Raw genomic sequence first — 15,879 nt, 5'->3', positions numbered from 1 at the left:
TAGGGAGAGGACAGGAAGGAATGTCATCACGGGCAACACTCCACACAACAACACACACACACACACCCCCCAACACATACACACACGTGCACACACCACACACATGTTAAGCTTTCTTTCTCTCCAGCCTATGCCTCCTCCATTCACCAGGGTCCTCCCTCCATTTCTGAGAACCTTCCATCTCTCGACACCCCCTGCAATGCTGCCTCTTTTTTTGAGATGGAGTTTCACTCTTGTCACCCAGGCTGGAGTGCAGTGGCGTGATCTCAGCTCACTGAGACCTCTGCCCCCGGGGTTCAAGCGATTCTCCTGCCTCAGCCTCCTGAGTAGTTGGGATTACAGGCCACACGCCTGGCTAATTCTTGTAGTTTTAGTAAAGACGGGGTTTCACCATGTTGGCCAGGCTGGTCTTGAACTCCTGACCTCAGGTGATCTCCCGCCTCAGCCTCTCAAAGTGTTGGGATTACAGGCGTGAGCCACTGCGCCCAACCAATGCTGGCTTTTAAGGGCAGCCTTCCTGGCTGCAGGGTCCAAGCAGGATAGGATTTTTCCAATCTTTCAGCCTCCCCTTTCTTCCTTAGAATTTGAGTGTCTTCTATCCAACTCTCCCCTCTCAAACAGGCCAATGAGCAGGCTATGGCCATGCAAGCCCTACATCTCCTCCTGCAAAGTGCCTGGATGTATCAACTCAGTAATATCTGCTGAACTGCATCAATCTCTATGGTCCTTACCAAAGGTTCACAGGAAATTCTTGCATCCCTTCTGTAATTGGATCTTTATAAGTCCCAGAGAAAGGAAATCAGAGTGCCTCCTGTTCCCTTTCCAGCACACAAATTTGGTCAAGTAATGCCCCAATTTAATACTCTGGGAAGAGGCCCCCAGGTCCTCCCACTTCTCTGCCTTATTTCTCTCCCTAGTACTCCATAAATGCATGACCTGGGACATATGAATGAATCAGGCTGCTCCTTCTCACTCCTAGGCTTTTCTGTAGGTGATTTCCTCCACCCAAACACTGTCCCCAGACCCTCTCTTCACCTGGCTCTTCCCCTTCCTCCTTGGGTCTCACCGTGTATCTCCAAAGAGTCTCCCCTTGGTCTGGGCTAGGGCATCTCTGTGTGCTTTTATATACGCTTTCTACATGGCACAGCCAGTTCTCCCCAGCACAGGACTGCTCCCTTCTGGAAACTGGTCTATATCCCCTTCTGGGCTATGGCCTTCATCAGGGGCTTCCTCACAGGGTCTGCACCCAGAAGGCACTTAACACATATATGCTGCACAAATGAATATGCAGAGCAGGAATGTTTTCTTTTCCCATTTAACAGGTGATGAAACCGAAAAACCGCTATGAAATAGCAGGGCTTGGATGCTCATAATCTGGTTCCTGGTCCACAACCCCAGACTGACTTTCCAGGTTCATAGGAGCAGACATCTCCATATACAGGAGACCACGCTCACGTTCAGACCACCACACGCTCAGACACACAGATCCACAAGCACAAAAGGTACCAGCAAAGGCCGCCTTTCACTTTTGTGACACTCCTGGCTCAGGGGAATCCCCAGCTCATCCAATTCACCCATCAGGATGCGAGCCAGGAGAGTCCCTGCCTGCCACCCCAAGGCCATGCCCTCCAGCCAGGGGCCAAGAAGCCACTTACTCATCATCTCCCCCACACAGCTTCAGCAGAGACTTCTTGTACTCGCCAGAGGTGTCATTCTGGAGAGAAAGAAAGAAAGAAAGGTTACCTCTCATCCAGCCCTGGGCTCCTCTCAGGCAAGGAGGTGAAGGTTCTGCACAGCCTAAAAGAGGGGAAGGCTGAATGAACACTTATTCATAGCAGCCCTGACCCTCCTGTGCTGGTTAATATTGAATAACTGGTTCTCAGCAGGAGGTTGGGGGAAGCCCTAATTTATAGCATTTGCCAATTTCTGTGGTGTAAATACTTCCAGCAATGGACAATTTCAAGTTACCAATATGACTTCACAACCAATGTGCGGAGTTGAGAGGAGACGCTAGCTGCCCTTTCAAGCCAGTGCCCCAGCACAGCAGTGCCACCAGTCCCCAGCCCAGCCCTTCCACGTGAAATATGCATGGGAATGGGGTTCCATGAGCAAAAACATTGGGAAATGCAAAAAATTAAACAAATATATATATTACACAGATGCACATATCCATATAGATGCATATTCCATATCCCTCTTGGGGCTTCATAATGGACTTCAAAATATGAAAGGCTGTGAGAAGCTCTGAGGTAAAGAAACTGGCTTATTTATCTTTGCTTATTCTGGTTTGTTACGAACTTATTTTCCCATAGAACATTTTGCACATAACACCTAAAAAAATTACCCTTTGGAAACATACTTTGGAGAACACAACTTGGATCTCTTTCTCTATCACCCCATAAAGCTTTATTTCAGTAATCCAAAAAAAAAGGGAAAACTTCCCTAACTTTACATATGTCTCCTGATAAAGCCTCAGGGGCCGGATGTCCCAGGGTCATCACCAATCACCCGGCCCAGGCCAAAGGTTCCCCATTAACCCTCATTTGTGTTCTTCGGTGTTTTCCAGCCTTCCTCCGGGAGACTGTGAACTCTCACTGCCCTTGGGGCATTGGGGCAGAGTCCTCTCCCTTAATTCAGCTTGTGTGTCCTTCATGACCCAGCCCCTGCCTCGGTCTGTAGCCTTACCACTTACAAACACCCCTAACAGTTGCTTTTCTGTTGAATATCCTTAAATTCCTTGAATGAGCCACAAGACAGGGGCTCCTGGAATATCCAAGAGACTCCCACTTCCTGGGACATTTCCTTTCCCTGGGAATAGTCCCTAAGCCCTCTGTCTTGGCAAAAAGCTCCATGCTCCCTTCTCTGCCCCCATGAGCTCTGCTGACCTTGATCATGCTGTAGAGGGACTTCTCATACTTGGTCCGGAAGATCTCCCGAATGTCGAGCATGTCCAGCTCACTACGGGAGACCATGATGCGGATGAGGGTGTTGTCCCGAGTCCCCAGGCCCTGCAAGACAAGTGGGTTTGGGGAACATGGACTTGAGAGGAGGCTAGAGTGCCGATAGCTCCCAGCTTAGTTGAAAATTCTATTTTCATAATAAAAAGTTAAAAATTAGAGCAAAAGAAGCAGACGTTGCCATTCCCGTTGAAGCTCTATCTATGCTCCTCTTATTGCTTTTTTTTTTTTTTTTTTTTTCTGCGATAGGGTCTCACTCTGTTGCCCAGGCTGGAGTGCAGTGGTGTGATCTCAGCTCACTACAGCCTCTGCCTTCCGGGCTCAAGCAATTCTCCTGCCTCAGCTTCCTGAGCAGCTGGGAGTACAAGTACCTGCCACTACGCCCAGGTAATTTTTGTACTTTTAGTAAAGATGGGGTCTTGCCATGTTGGCCAGGCTGGTCTTGAACTCCTGGCCTCAAGGGCTGCCTTAGCCTCCCAAAATGGTACGATTACACACGTGAGCCACCGCACCCAGCCCTCTCACTGTTACAAACCTCTTCTTCTCTCTTCATGTATAATTTTCACACTTGATTTTCCTTATAATTTTACCATAGCTTTGTAACTCTAAGCAATACACTTAGATTTATACATTTTGGAACTTTGCAAATATACTGCTGTGCATTTATTTTTTTGCCATGCTATTCTTGATGGTCACTCACTGGGTTGTTTCTAGCTTTTTCCTAATATAGGCAATACTGTTTTAAGTATTCCTTTTTTTTTTTTTTTTTTTTTTTGAAGAGACAGGGTCTCACTCTGTTTTCCAGGCTAGAGTCCAGTGGTGCGATCACATGGCACACTGCATCCACTGAAGGCTCAAACCTATGGGCCCTGTGCTCCAGAAATCCTCCTGCCTCAGCCTCTCGAGTAGTTAGGACTACAGGTATGTGCCACAGCCCCTGGCTAGTTCTATTTCTTATTTTTGTAGAGACAAAGGTCTTACAATGTTGCCCAGGCTGGTCCTGAACTTTGGGCCTCAAGTGATCCTCCCACTTTGGCCTCCCAGAGTGCTGAGATTACAGGTGTGAGCCACTGCATGCACGCAGCCTTGTGATGGGCATTCTTATGAATTCATGCATATAGGCAAACATCTCTCTAGGGCTGAGCTGCCCCACCTCATTATGGCACACTGGTGGGCAGAGAATGGCCGACAGTCTACTTTGCACTTTTGGAATGGCCAACCAGGGCCAGGAAGGCCCAAGCTCCTGGGTCTCAGGCCTCAGGCCTCTGGCAGCAAATGACTGCATTCATTTCCTCCAGTGCATCACAAAAATACTAGTTTCTCTGTGCGTCATATGTGTAAAAGCCTGGGAAGCTTTCTCAGAAACACACCCAGAGTGGAACTGTCACAGGGTGAGCATGATGAGTCTTAGCAGGCAAGGCCAAAGTGGTCTTGCCTACATACGCTGTATATAAACATTCTGGTTAATACTTTTTCAAAGTCCGAGCTGCCAACCCATTTGGCTGGAGGGATCAGGTGCAGGCTGCCACCCTAAGTCCATCTGTTGATTCATGACATCAGCCAGGTGTGCAGATGGAAGGACATGTGACCAGCAGCATTCCTGGCCCTAGAGCTCACCTGGGATGGAGCACCTTCACCAGGGTCAGCCCTGTGGCCATCCCTGAAGGGCTCTCTTTGGCCACTGGATCCCAAGGACTTGTCAAAGAGTGCCAATAGTCCTCTCCCCAAACCTCATTCACTCAGTCCCGCCACGCACCTTCATAGCCTTGAAGAGCCTTTCGGCAAAATATTCCGGGGTGCTCCGGATACACTTCACTGTGAAGAGGGAGGAAGAGGTAGAGTTATTCTGGCTTCCTCTGAAGGGGGATGGGATGGCCTGACTCCCTCTTTGTTTCTGTTCCTTGAGGACCACCTAGCTCAATACAGGAAGAACCGTGGTTCCTGATAGCTCACAGCCCCAGAGCACCCCAGACCAACCCACTTTAACCGCAAACCCAGGGAATAAACAGGAAATAATCTTGTTGAAATAATCCTATTGAAGTCCATCACAAAGACAGACCCCCTTTATCTTTCTAGTCCTTTTGGTTTTCACAGGGAATTGAGCTGGGGTGGGGGAAGGGTCTGGGGTGAAGGAGGAAAAGGCATTTGTTTAGACCTGCTACACCAGAAAGGTATTGGCAGCTGAATCACTGTGAATCCCACTGAATCACTGAGTCCCACTGGCTGACTACTTCAAACAGGGAGGGCAGGGGATGGCTCTGGGAGGGACAATAAAGGAGCTGCAGGTTTCCCCCAAGAAATACAAACACACAACATATTCCTGACTCAGACATGCTAACTGCTGGAATGCTGGAATTGCAAGGGCTTCTGGGGAGGCAATTAAGGCAGTCCATCCTTCCTGCCCACCCCCACCCCACTTAATAGATAAGGAAACTGAGGCCCAGTAAGCAGAAATGACTTGCTCCAAGCCAATTTGGGAGAAGTCCTGGTTTGAATCTTGGCTCCACCACTGAGTAGCCAGCTCCTCACATCCTCACATTCTCAGTACCCCCAACTCATTACAAAACTATCCCTCAGCAAATGATCAGCCTTGGTGAGACTCAGTTTCCTCATCTGTGAAATAGAGATCATGGCAGTGGCCACTCCTGGGTCTTTTATAAAGATTACACACTCAGCACAGTGCCTGGCACGCCGCAGATGCTCCACAAAAGTCAACTATTAGGATCATCATTATCCTCAGCCCAAGTTCAGAGCTCTTTGTCACCTGCCATGGTGGAGAAGGGAGCTGGAGGAAGTCAGTACCTGAGGCTCAAACCCCTTTCCCTTCCCCAGCCTCAGCCATGCTGCCCTGGAGAAACTTTAGAATTCACGGCCCACCTGGTTTTCTCCTTCCCAATTCTATACCATGTAATTCCCCTTTCCATTCTCAGCTCCTTGTTCCTAGGCCAGTGTTCCAGAATCCCCTAAAACCCACAGGAATCCAATGTCAGGACATACCCACGGCCAGCATTAGCTTCTCAAAGTCCCCAGACAGCTCCCCTCGGATGCTGGCTTCGATTGGCTTCCCTGTGGTCTTCAGATATTCATCGAACACTGCGTCAGACAGAGAGACAGGGAGGTTTGAGAGTGCCTCTGTAACCCTGAGAAGAAATGAGGACTTCAAGAGCAGGGGGGCGCAGTGGCCAGGACCTGACTGTCCACCATGAAGCTAGGGCTGGTGCTCTGATGGAGGCGACTGGGAGATCACGCACATCACCAGCGTTGTGCAGATGAGCTTCATAGCTGGTGAGGGACTGCACCTCATCCCCTAATACGGAGACAGGACTGGCACTGGAGATGGAAGGCCAAGCATCCTGTTAATGACTTTGCTGAGGGACTGTACAAACCACTGTCTAATATTAGGTTGGTGCAAAAGTAATTGCGGTTTTTGCCTTTTTTTTTTTTTTTTTAAAGTAATGGTAAAAACCACAGTTACTTTCGCAACAACCTAATAAACTCAGGACTAGAGTTTGAATTGGGACTGAAGTAGCTGTCATGTTCCGTTAGTGGTAAACAAAAGAGATAAAGAAAGGAATTCTTGGCATAAACCCAAGGGAACAGCTTTAGGTCTTCTCTGGAGCTTACCCAACCGAAGATGCTGCTTGCTGCGATTTCCCAAGATGTAAATGAACTGGGCTTCATCCGTTCCCCATTTCAGTTCCCCTGCCTCGTATAGGTCCTAAAGGGGAAGAGGTGGCACTTGACTGAAAGAGGAAACCTCAGGAGACAGGACACGCTGACCAGGCCACTCAGAACTGCTGCCTGATCCCTGAACACACCAGTAATTGGTAGCCTGAGGACCTCTGTGTATAAAACAGTCATGCATCTTTTAATGATAGGGATACGTTCTGAGAACTACCATTGTTAGGCGACTTTGCCATTGTGTGAGGATCGTAGAGCACGTACACACACCTAGATGGCATGGTCTACTACACACCCAGACTTCATGGTATAGCCTATTGCTCCTAGTCAGCACACCTGTTTGGCATGTTACCTTACCGAATACCATAGGCAACTGCAACACAATGGCAAGAATTTGTGTACCTAGACACATGTAATCATAGAAAAGGCACAGTAAAAATATGGGGTTATAATCTTATAGGACTAGCATCATATATGTGGTCCATAATCTATTGGGACTAGCATCATATATGTGGTCCATCATTAACCAGAACGTCATTACGTGGTATATGACTATTCCTATATGCCTTTCTTCCTTTCTTTCTGGAGAAACTCCTACTCAACCTTCAAGGCCCAGATTAAGTATCCCATTTTTTCTCAAAGTACTTCCTGATGCTCCCAGGCAGAGTTCTGTTTCCCTCCTTTCCTCCCTCTCCTAGGCTCCCACAGCTTTCTGCTTCTTTATCACTTTGATCTACTGTATATGATAATGACTTCTTCACATGTCTATCTCCACACTATTGTATGAGCTCCTTAACAACAGGGACTATGTCATAGCATTCTCTGTATCTGCCCCTGTAGTGCTGCTGGCATGTACTGGGTACTCAAAACGCCTGCAATGTACAATATATTGATAGAGAAGGTGTTTGTGTGATTAATGTATGCCTGTCTCTCCCGGTACCACTTGATTTTGTTCATTAGTGATTTCCCAACGCTTGGCAGAGTGCCTAGCACATACTAGGTATTTAACTTCAATGATATTAAATAACTGAATGAATAAAGAAAGCTCCAAAGTACATCTCACCAATATTACATATGGGATGTACCTTTGAAAGATAACTTATATCTTTTCTTCAACAAAGCACCAGTATACATGATAGCTGTGGCTGGGTTATTTCTGGTATTTGATGCAAATGACTTCACCTCCAGCCCTTCCCAGGGCCCCAACCTCTCCCCTCCAGAGGCTCTTCTGCTGTGCCTCAGGGACTTTCAATGGTGCTTGTTTACCTGGACGTCCTGTTGTACCAGGTCCTCGCTCACTACGTCATCCTCCTCCCTGGTTCCCTGGGCAGAGAGACAAACACTATGTGTTTCAAACACTGCAAAGCCAAGCCAGGAGGGAGGCCTGGATGCCAGCGGTGGAGACAGGGAAAGCAGGAAAACCTGGTGGCCCAGATGTGTCCAGAAGCAGTGCCTGCTATTGCATGAAGACCACAGTATCTGTTTTGTGAGGCAATGAAAGGGTCCCTCCCTCTGGCCTTTCCCTTCATCATCAGGGCTGGGTCCACACAGGAGAGTCCCAAGAACAACCAAGGTTCTTCCAGGTGTCCCCAGCCCAGAGGTAGGCAGAGCCTTGTCCTGAGGACATCTCTGAGGACAGGGCCCCAGGTTCTCAACGGTCCCTGCCACAGATCCTGGCATGGCCCATGACACTCCTCCAGCAATGATTCCACAGGGGCAAAGGATCTGAACATTTGCATTCTATTAGGAGCTCTTATGCCTAACTTAAAGAATTCACCAACAAGGATTTGGGCCCAAGATCTGAGCTCACAAGCTACAAAGTCACCAAATCCTAACGGTGCTTCTGTTGTTCTGCCCAAGCCCTTTGCCCCACCTGATAAGGAGGCTTACAAATAGAGGAGGATGCACAAAGGGAACAGGGGAGAGCAGTACTCAACTCCTTCTTACATGGGCAGAGGTCTGCAGGTGGCCTGGAGAGGTCTACGGCCATCCCTTCTTCCCTTGGATTGTGCATTCCAGGATCTCAAATCCCCTGGGTTCTCTTTGGGACTGAGCAGAAGACAGGCTGGCAAGCTTACAACATGTGCCACGCTGCTGCTTACTGTCCGACCTTGAGGATACAAAATGCCTGACTCCAAGATACAGGGATACGACGCTCCTCTCCAGAAGAAGCAACTTTGAAAATGGGGCACAGGTCACACCATCTCACTCCTGAGGTTTCTCCTGATCATTCCCCAGCTGGTTAATATGGGATTGTTACGGCAATGAGAGGAACAGAGTTGGGAGGAGCTGGTATAAAATGGGAAATGGGGGACAGAGGAAACATAGTGGTGGCTTAATTTATATACAAAGTTTCATAACCATCTAGTCCTTGGAGCTGAGCTTGAGACATCTCAACGCCCATTCCCACTGTGCCTGTGGTCACAGAGAGATGTAGAGGGCCAGGTAGATAAGATTCATGGAGAAGCGGGCAGGAGGCATATGATCTCCAGCCCACTGCAGTCATGCAGAATGCAGACCTGCTGCTACCACAACTTTCAACACATCAACATAATACAGAAATCTGGTTTTTGAGCAAAATCTCACAATTTCCAAATGTTAGCAACTAACTCAAACTTGTTTTGCTTTGCTTTTCTTAAAACATATTGTATGGGGGAAAAAATCCAACTTGGCAGGTTGAATTCAGCCATAGACACCAATTTGTAGCCTCCTAATAGTCTCTTTGTGATATACTTTGGGCGGGCTGTGAGGAGACAATAAGGCTCAGACGTGGGAGACTCCACACAGCAGCCCCAGGAATGCTGGGGTCCAGAAATGCTGCATGTGCAGCTGCAGAAGCCATGGCAGGAAGGAGGCCCAGAGTGGAGCGGGAGGAGTGAGTGTGGAGAGAGCAAAAAAGGCACAGCAGAAGATATTCCTGGGCACGAGAGGACTGTGTGCCAGAGGCAAAGCGCATTAGCCAAATACACCTGCCTGCGCAAACCAGGGGAAGCTGACCGGACCCCTGGACATTCAGATCTACACCCAGGTGAGCCAGACAGAAGCCATCCCAAACGCCAGAGGAAAAAAACAGGCTGTGAACCAACCTGGAGCAGGACCACAAGCATCTTCTGGAAATGGCCAGAGGTGTCGCCGATGATGTCAGCCTCCAGGTCCCGCTCGTAGGCTGCAGAAAGGACCGCAAGCTCTAGTCTCATCCCCAGAGACCTCAGGGATCCAGGATAAAGGCCCCTGATGCCCCCAAAATGATCAGATATTTTTAAAAATTCCCAAACCCAGTCTACGTGACCATCATGGCAAGACCCAGGGTGTATTTTCACAGCTCTTCGTACTGACCAGGATGTGATGAAATGGGATCTGTCCGCTCTCTCTACCCCACCTGTACCATGATGGCCCACCTGGACGGTGGCTATAGTTCTCTGATGGTTCTCTCCTCCCCTATTCTCAATGCCTTTACAATTCATGGCAACAAGGGTGGCTGTCTTAAAACCCATAACTGATCATGATACTCCTCAACTTCTCATTAGACTCAGAATAAAACACCATCTGTCTCTTGGCCTGCAGGCCCTGTGTGATCCTGCCCTGTCCTCTACCCGTCTAGCCTCGTACCAGCTACCAGGCTCATTTCTATTTCAGGGCCTTGGCACTTGCCGTGCCCTTTGTTGGAAAGATTTTCTCTCTATTCTGTACATAATTGGTTCCTCATTTCCTCCCAAGACCTCACTGGTAAAAGTTTGATTCTTGTTACCTTGTTTCCCTCATAACACTTAGCTAAAATACATCATCATTATGTTTATCTGTTTACCTGTTTATTGTCTGTCTCCTTCATTATCTCATTATCTCATTGGTCTAAGAGAGAGGGACCCCTTTGGTTTTATCCACCACCATATCCTGAGAACCTAGCACATCACCCAGCACAAAGCAAGTACTTATTGGATAGATGAATGGGTGGACAAATGGATCAGAAGAAAGGAGGAGAGAAGGTAGATGGCTAGAATCTTAGTGTCCCCACTCTTGCAATCATCCTCATTTCGTATCCGAAGATCCTAAGTGGCCCCTCCTGCCCATCTCACCATCTTTGTATGCTGCCACCAGCTGGTGCATCTGCTCATTGGTCCGGGAAGCCAAGATCTCAATAAGGCACTTTTCATCAGTGCCAATGCCCTGGGAGAAGAAAAGGAGCACATGAGTTAAGGGCAGGGATGGGAGGCCACTGGACACAGGCTGAGATCAGGTCATAGCCAGGGCTATGACACCCCAGCACTCAGGAGGCTCCTATCAAGCTCTTAGGCACCGATTGGGAACTGCTGCCCTGAGACTCCTAAGACATGGTTATATGATTTGGATGTGTATCCCCACCAAATCTCATGTCGAATTGTAGACCTGAATATTGGAAGTGGGGCCTGGTGGGAGGTGATTGGACCATGGGGGCGCTTTCTCATGAATAGTTAGCACCATCCTCTTGCTACTGTTCTCACGATCATAAGTTCTTGTGAGATCTGGTTGTTTAAAAGTATGTAGCACTTCCCCACCTCCCCACTTGCTCCTGCTCCCACCGTGTGAGATGCCTGCTCCCTCTTTGCCTTCTACCAAGATTGGAAGCTTCTTGAGGCTTCCCCAGAAGCAGAAGCCACGATGCTTCCTGTTCAGCCTGCAGAACCAGGAGCCAATTCAACCTCTTTTCTTTATAAATTACCCAATCTCAGGTGTTTCTTTATAGCAACAAGAATGGACTTATGAATAAGAAAGGACTATGAGAATGGACTAAAACACATAGGTTCTAGTTCTGCCTCTTCCAGCTTTGTGAATTCTCTTCAGAAACTATCTTTTTGGGCCTCAGTTTTCTCATCTGTAAAATGTAGATGATATTAGTTGCTCTGCCAAACTCACAGGGAGAAGGAGAAGATAATAATCTCACATTGCTAAGTTCAGCAGTTTATAAAATGAACTCATGCTTAATAGCTCATAGAAGACAAAGATCATAGCACTTTATAGACTGTAAAGTGCTAGATATACCTAAAGGGCTTTGTCTCTCTTCTTTCTAGGGGGCAATTCTCTACCTCTACCTCAACCAGGCTGAGCTACTCCTCATACCCTAAACACAGGACCACAACTTCTCCTGCCATTTTTACCCCCTGCAATGACCTTGACACTTCTATCCACCAAATCCTCTCTGGGATTTGGGGCTTAACTTGATCCTATTATCCTTTAAGATGCCCTCTCAAACAACCCTTGGCCCAGGGTCGTGTTGATTACTTTTAGTGTGCCCTTGGCCTCAGGAGTGTTAGACACAATTTGTCTTCATGTCCCTATAACCTGTATCCTTGGACTACAAGCTCCTAGTAAGGGGGTCTGTGCCAAGGGCCCCTTTCATGGGGTGTGCATCACACTGACATCGGTCTGCATCTGTCTGTGTGAAGACCGGGATGCTCCTCTGGGATAAACTGAGATGTGTCTGTGAAGCAGGACACATCTCACATCTACTGGGTGGCTATGGGGCTCACCAGTTGCCTTTGGAAGAGCCCAGAATCTTCCCATTAACCACATCCCCACCCCAGCACACACATACACCCCCCACTTCTTACCGAGATGGCATCTTTAATTTCTTTGGCATCACAATAGGCAGGTGGTCTCATCAGGCCCACAATCAGCCGTTCAAACTTGCCCGTCAATTCATACTTTAAATCAGCAATGAGGTCCTGGCGGGTGGGGAGAAAGAGAGAGAAGAGGAAAGAGGAAGAGTAGTTACAATGGTAAGAATTACACTTAATGAGCACCTACTCTGGCAGGTGCTGGGCTAAGTAATCTCATTAAATCGTCACCCTTGGAGGTATGTACTGTTACCAACCCTAAGAGACAGGCTCAGAGACAACAGGGGTCTTACTCCAAGTCATGCTGCTAGCAAACGGCGGTGCAGGGCCAAGTCCACAGCCCTGTGCCACCTCCCCACCGCTGTCTGCTTCCTCGTTTACCGTGTCTCTCTCTCACTATCTGGCAGTCCACAGAGTTGACACCTCAACCATCTTATTCACTACTGCAGCCCTAACCCCTAGCATGAACCCAGCATACAGCAGGTGCTGTGGGTGTATGAAAGGCTGAAAAACCCCAGCTGATGAGAAGAAAAAGAGCAGGGTAAGGTGTCAGCCCATAGGCTGACCTGCAGTGCCATATCCATGAAATAACCTGAATGAGCACACGGGTGAATGAAATCATTCTTCCACCGCCCCCACCCCATGGGCCCTCTGGTTGCCGTGGTTACCTTGCCGTAGAGGGACTTGTAGCTCTGACAGATCTCCTGCCTCTGCCTGTTGCTCCGGGAGGTGATTATGTCCAGTATGGCCTCCTTGTCACTGCCTGGAATAGGGGACAGCAATCATCATCCTACCCACCCTGCCTCCAGGAAGCCCACCAGGGCCGCTTCCTTCCCTGGACATAGGCCTAGTAGCTCCCTGCAGGCCTCAGCATGAGCCTTCCACTCATCAGGTGCTGCTGTCAGGGGAGAGGGTCAGTGCGGACTTATTAAGTCACGACTGAAAGCGGACACAGCACACATACTATCTGTGCTCAGAAGACCCTGATCCAGCTCCTCACTGCACAAATCAGGGAATTAAGGCCCAGAGAGGGGAAAGAACTTGTCCGAGGTCTCACAATGAACCTGGCTTAAAAAACCCAGGTGTCCTAACACCCAGTACAGGGTTCTTTTCACCACAAGACAAAGAAGAATATAAGCACCACCTTCAGACTGTGGCTATCTCTGGGCAAAGGCAGCAGGCGGCATTATCAGGAGGGGGATCTACCACGGGAATTTCAGCTACTCTAATGAAGCACTAGTTCTTAAGTTTGGTGGTAAATCTATGGATGAAATTTCTATTACTCTTTATACCTTTTTTTCTGAAACGTTTTCTTATAACATCATGAAAATTAATAAAAAGGGGAGACCAAAAACAATGAATAAGTGCACTTCACCATTTCACAGATCCTACCAGCACCACCAGAAGGGCTCTGGGCTGTGTCTACATTTGGGGGATACCCCCCAAGCTCCCGTGAAGCCTGGCACCCACCAAAGCCCTTCATGGCAGTGTACAGAGCCTCAGCATCCTGGTTGGGGTCAAAGCCTGGGAAGTCATGGATGGAGCCCCGGTATTTGGCACCCTGTGGAGAGAAAAGTAGACGGTGAACTGCCAACCCCGGACTGAGACCAAGCACCCAGTCCCTCAACCTCGGGTCAGATGCCTACCCTGGTCCAGGCCGAGCTCCTTTCCCTGCAAAATCGAGTGCTGGCCACATACACCCTGGGTAGCGGTGTGGATGACTCTCCCATACCACCTGCTGCAACCCGCCCAAAGGACACCGCCATTTCCCCAAGGGAGAGGGGCTTGTCCAAGGCCTGCAGCCCTGTACCACCTTCCAAAGCATCCAGGAGAGGGTAAAAAAACCTGGCTGAGTGTAGGAGATGAAAATGATGCCTGCAAAAATAGCAAGAGTCATACACACACACACACACACACACACACACACACACACACACACACATATATATATTTTAAAGAGATAAAGAGATGGGATCTCACTCTATTGCCCTGGCTAGTTTTGAATGCCTGGCCTCAAACATTCCTCCCACCTTGGCCTCCCAAAGTGCTGGGATTACAGGCATGAGCCAGTGCACGCAGCCAGCCCCTCATATTTGTACAGCATTTTATGTTTACACTTTCACTTCTGTGAATGTGATTAGTGTAGCCATTTGTAGACGCTCTTAATTTTATTTCTATTGCGGAAGCCAAGCCCAAAGAAGAGCCACTTGTGGGAGGTCACACAGAACCCAGACCTTTTCCCCCTGCTCTCCAGCTCCAGGAAACTTGCAGGTGTCAGCTACTGAGGGTGGGGTCCTGGGCAGAGGGGGTCCAGAGACACTCTCAGTTCAATGCCAAGATGAGGTGCTGCCCCCCTGGGCCCAGTAACCTGCGCTGTGAACTGGCATCTGAGGACAAGCTGGCTTGGCCTTTGAGGGGAAGGAGAGAAGCAGCAGAGAGCCAGGGGATCTTAGATATCGAACCTGAACCTGAATGCACAATGGGACTGGTTCACAGAGAAGTCAGATGTGGGTCAGTTACATGCCACTGAGAAGTGGGGGGTCTGGGAGAGCAGCCGAGAGCTGGCAGAGTGGAGGATGCCAGAGCCTGTCACTGAGCACACAGCACAGTGGCAAGGCACTTCATCTGTGCTAGGCCCTACCCTAATGGCTGAGGAACTAGGGAAAAAGAGGACCCAATTCCTGTCTTTCACGAGCTCCTGGCCCAGGGGCAGAGACAGACAAGCACATCAATTACTATAAACCTTATAGTAAATACACTAAGACAAAAATAAGGTAATGTGGGAAAACAGTAGAGGCTGATCCAGCTGCGGGAAATCAGGAAAGAATCCAAAAAAGAGGGAATTGAGGGCGGTCCACATAGACCTTGCCTTCAGGGAGGCAGAGGTGGAGCAGAACGAGCCCTGGACCTGGACCTGGACTGGACCGTCTCCCCGCCTCCCGGTCTCCCCGTCTCCGTGCCTCCCAGTGTCTGCACTGCAGGACCCTGGCCAGGCCTCTGGAGGCTCTCTGGTCTCTGTCTGCAGAGGCTGGCTCCTCTGAGGTATGCGTGCATGGGCGTGGAGTTACTATTTAAAGTTCTGACCAGAAAGGAACACAGCTGTCTTCCTGCCACCTGGGAATGCCCTGCAACCTGATCACGCCCCTGGGTAGAGACTTAAAGAGTAACACATACCCCCAGAGCAGGGCGCCCAGGGCAGGGCGCCTTGAAAGGAGCTCAGTGAGTGCAGGATGGGGGCTTTACTGCCAGCGCTCCCCTTGGCCTTACTTCAGACCTCACAACCGGAGCCTGAGACATTCCTGCTGCCTTCTCCACCCCAGCAGGCAGTTTGATCCAGAAACCTCTGAGAGCAGATACCAGATCCATTCTGCCCACTGCACAGAGACTGACCAAAGGGGGCACTCAAGTATTTGCCACATGAATAAATGAACAAGAACACGGAACAACTGGGGTCCCTCCAGGAATTTCACTTCTAAATTCTTTTCTCTTTCTTTCTGGACACCTCTAGCCCAGCAACATCAAACAAGTACAGCAGACAAGATTAGCTTCTCAGATGGATGCGGAAACAAGAGGTGGCTGGGCGCAGTGGCTCACGCCTGTAATCCCAGCACTTTGGGAGGCTAGGCGGGAGACCACTTGAGGTCGGTAGT

General features: G+C 49.1%; 1 protein-coding gene across 4 annotated transcripts in view; it reads right to left on the bottom strand.

Annotated features, from left to right (window-relative positions):
- ANXA6 (annexin A6) overlaps positions 1-15,879 on the bottom strand; it is a 57,812-nt gene that overhangs the window by 26,108 nt on the left and 15,825 nt on the right. For 3 of the 4 annotated variants that reach the window (XM_023227058.3, XM_023227060.3, XM_023227059.2), the window contains exons 3-13: positions 13,700-13,790; positions 12,898-12,992; positions 12,224-12,337; positions 10,712-10,802; positions 9,725-9,804; positions 7,905-7,961; positions 6,582-6,675; positions 5,955-6,050; positions 4,714-4,772; positions 2,886-3,008; positions 1,656-1,714 (exon numbers count right to left, since the gene is read on the bottom strand). In XM_023227058.3, coding sequence (XP_023082826.1) covers positions 1,656-1,714; positions 2,886-3,008; positions 4,714-4,772; positions 5,955-6,050; positions 6,582-6,675; positions 7,905-7,961; positions 9,725-9,804; positions 10,712-10,802; positions 12,224-12,337; positions 12,898-12,992; positions 13,700-13,790 — 959 coding nt within the window. The remainder of the gene's footprint in view (positions 1-1,655; positions 1,715-2,885; positions 3,009-4,713; positions 4,773-5,954; positions 6,051-6,581; positions 6,676-7,904; positions 7,962-9,724; positions 9,805-10,711; positions 10,803-12,223; positions 12,338-12,897; positions 12,993-13,699; positions 13,791-15,879) is intronic. The other variant, XM_023227061.2, reaches the window with a different exon arrangement.

The sequence above is a fragment of the Piliocolobus tephrosceles genome, chromosome 4 (genome assembly GCF_002776525.5).
Source record: "Piliocolobus tephrosceles isolate RC106 chromosome 4, ASM277652v3, whole genome shotgun sequence".
Classification (NCBI taxonomy): Eukaryota; Metazoa; Chordata; class Mammalia; order Primates; family Cercopithecidae; genus Piliocolobus; species Piliocolobus tephrosceles.
This window is presented reverse-complemented; position numbering and strand designations above follow the sequence as displayed.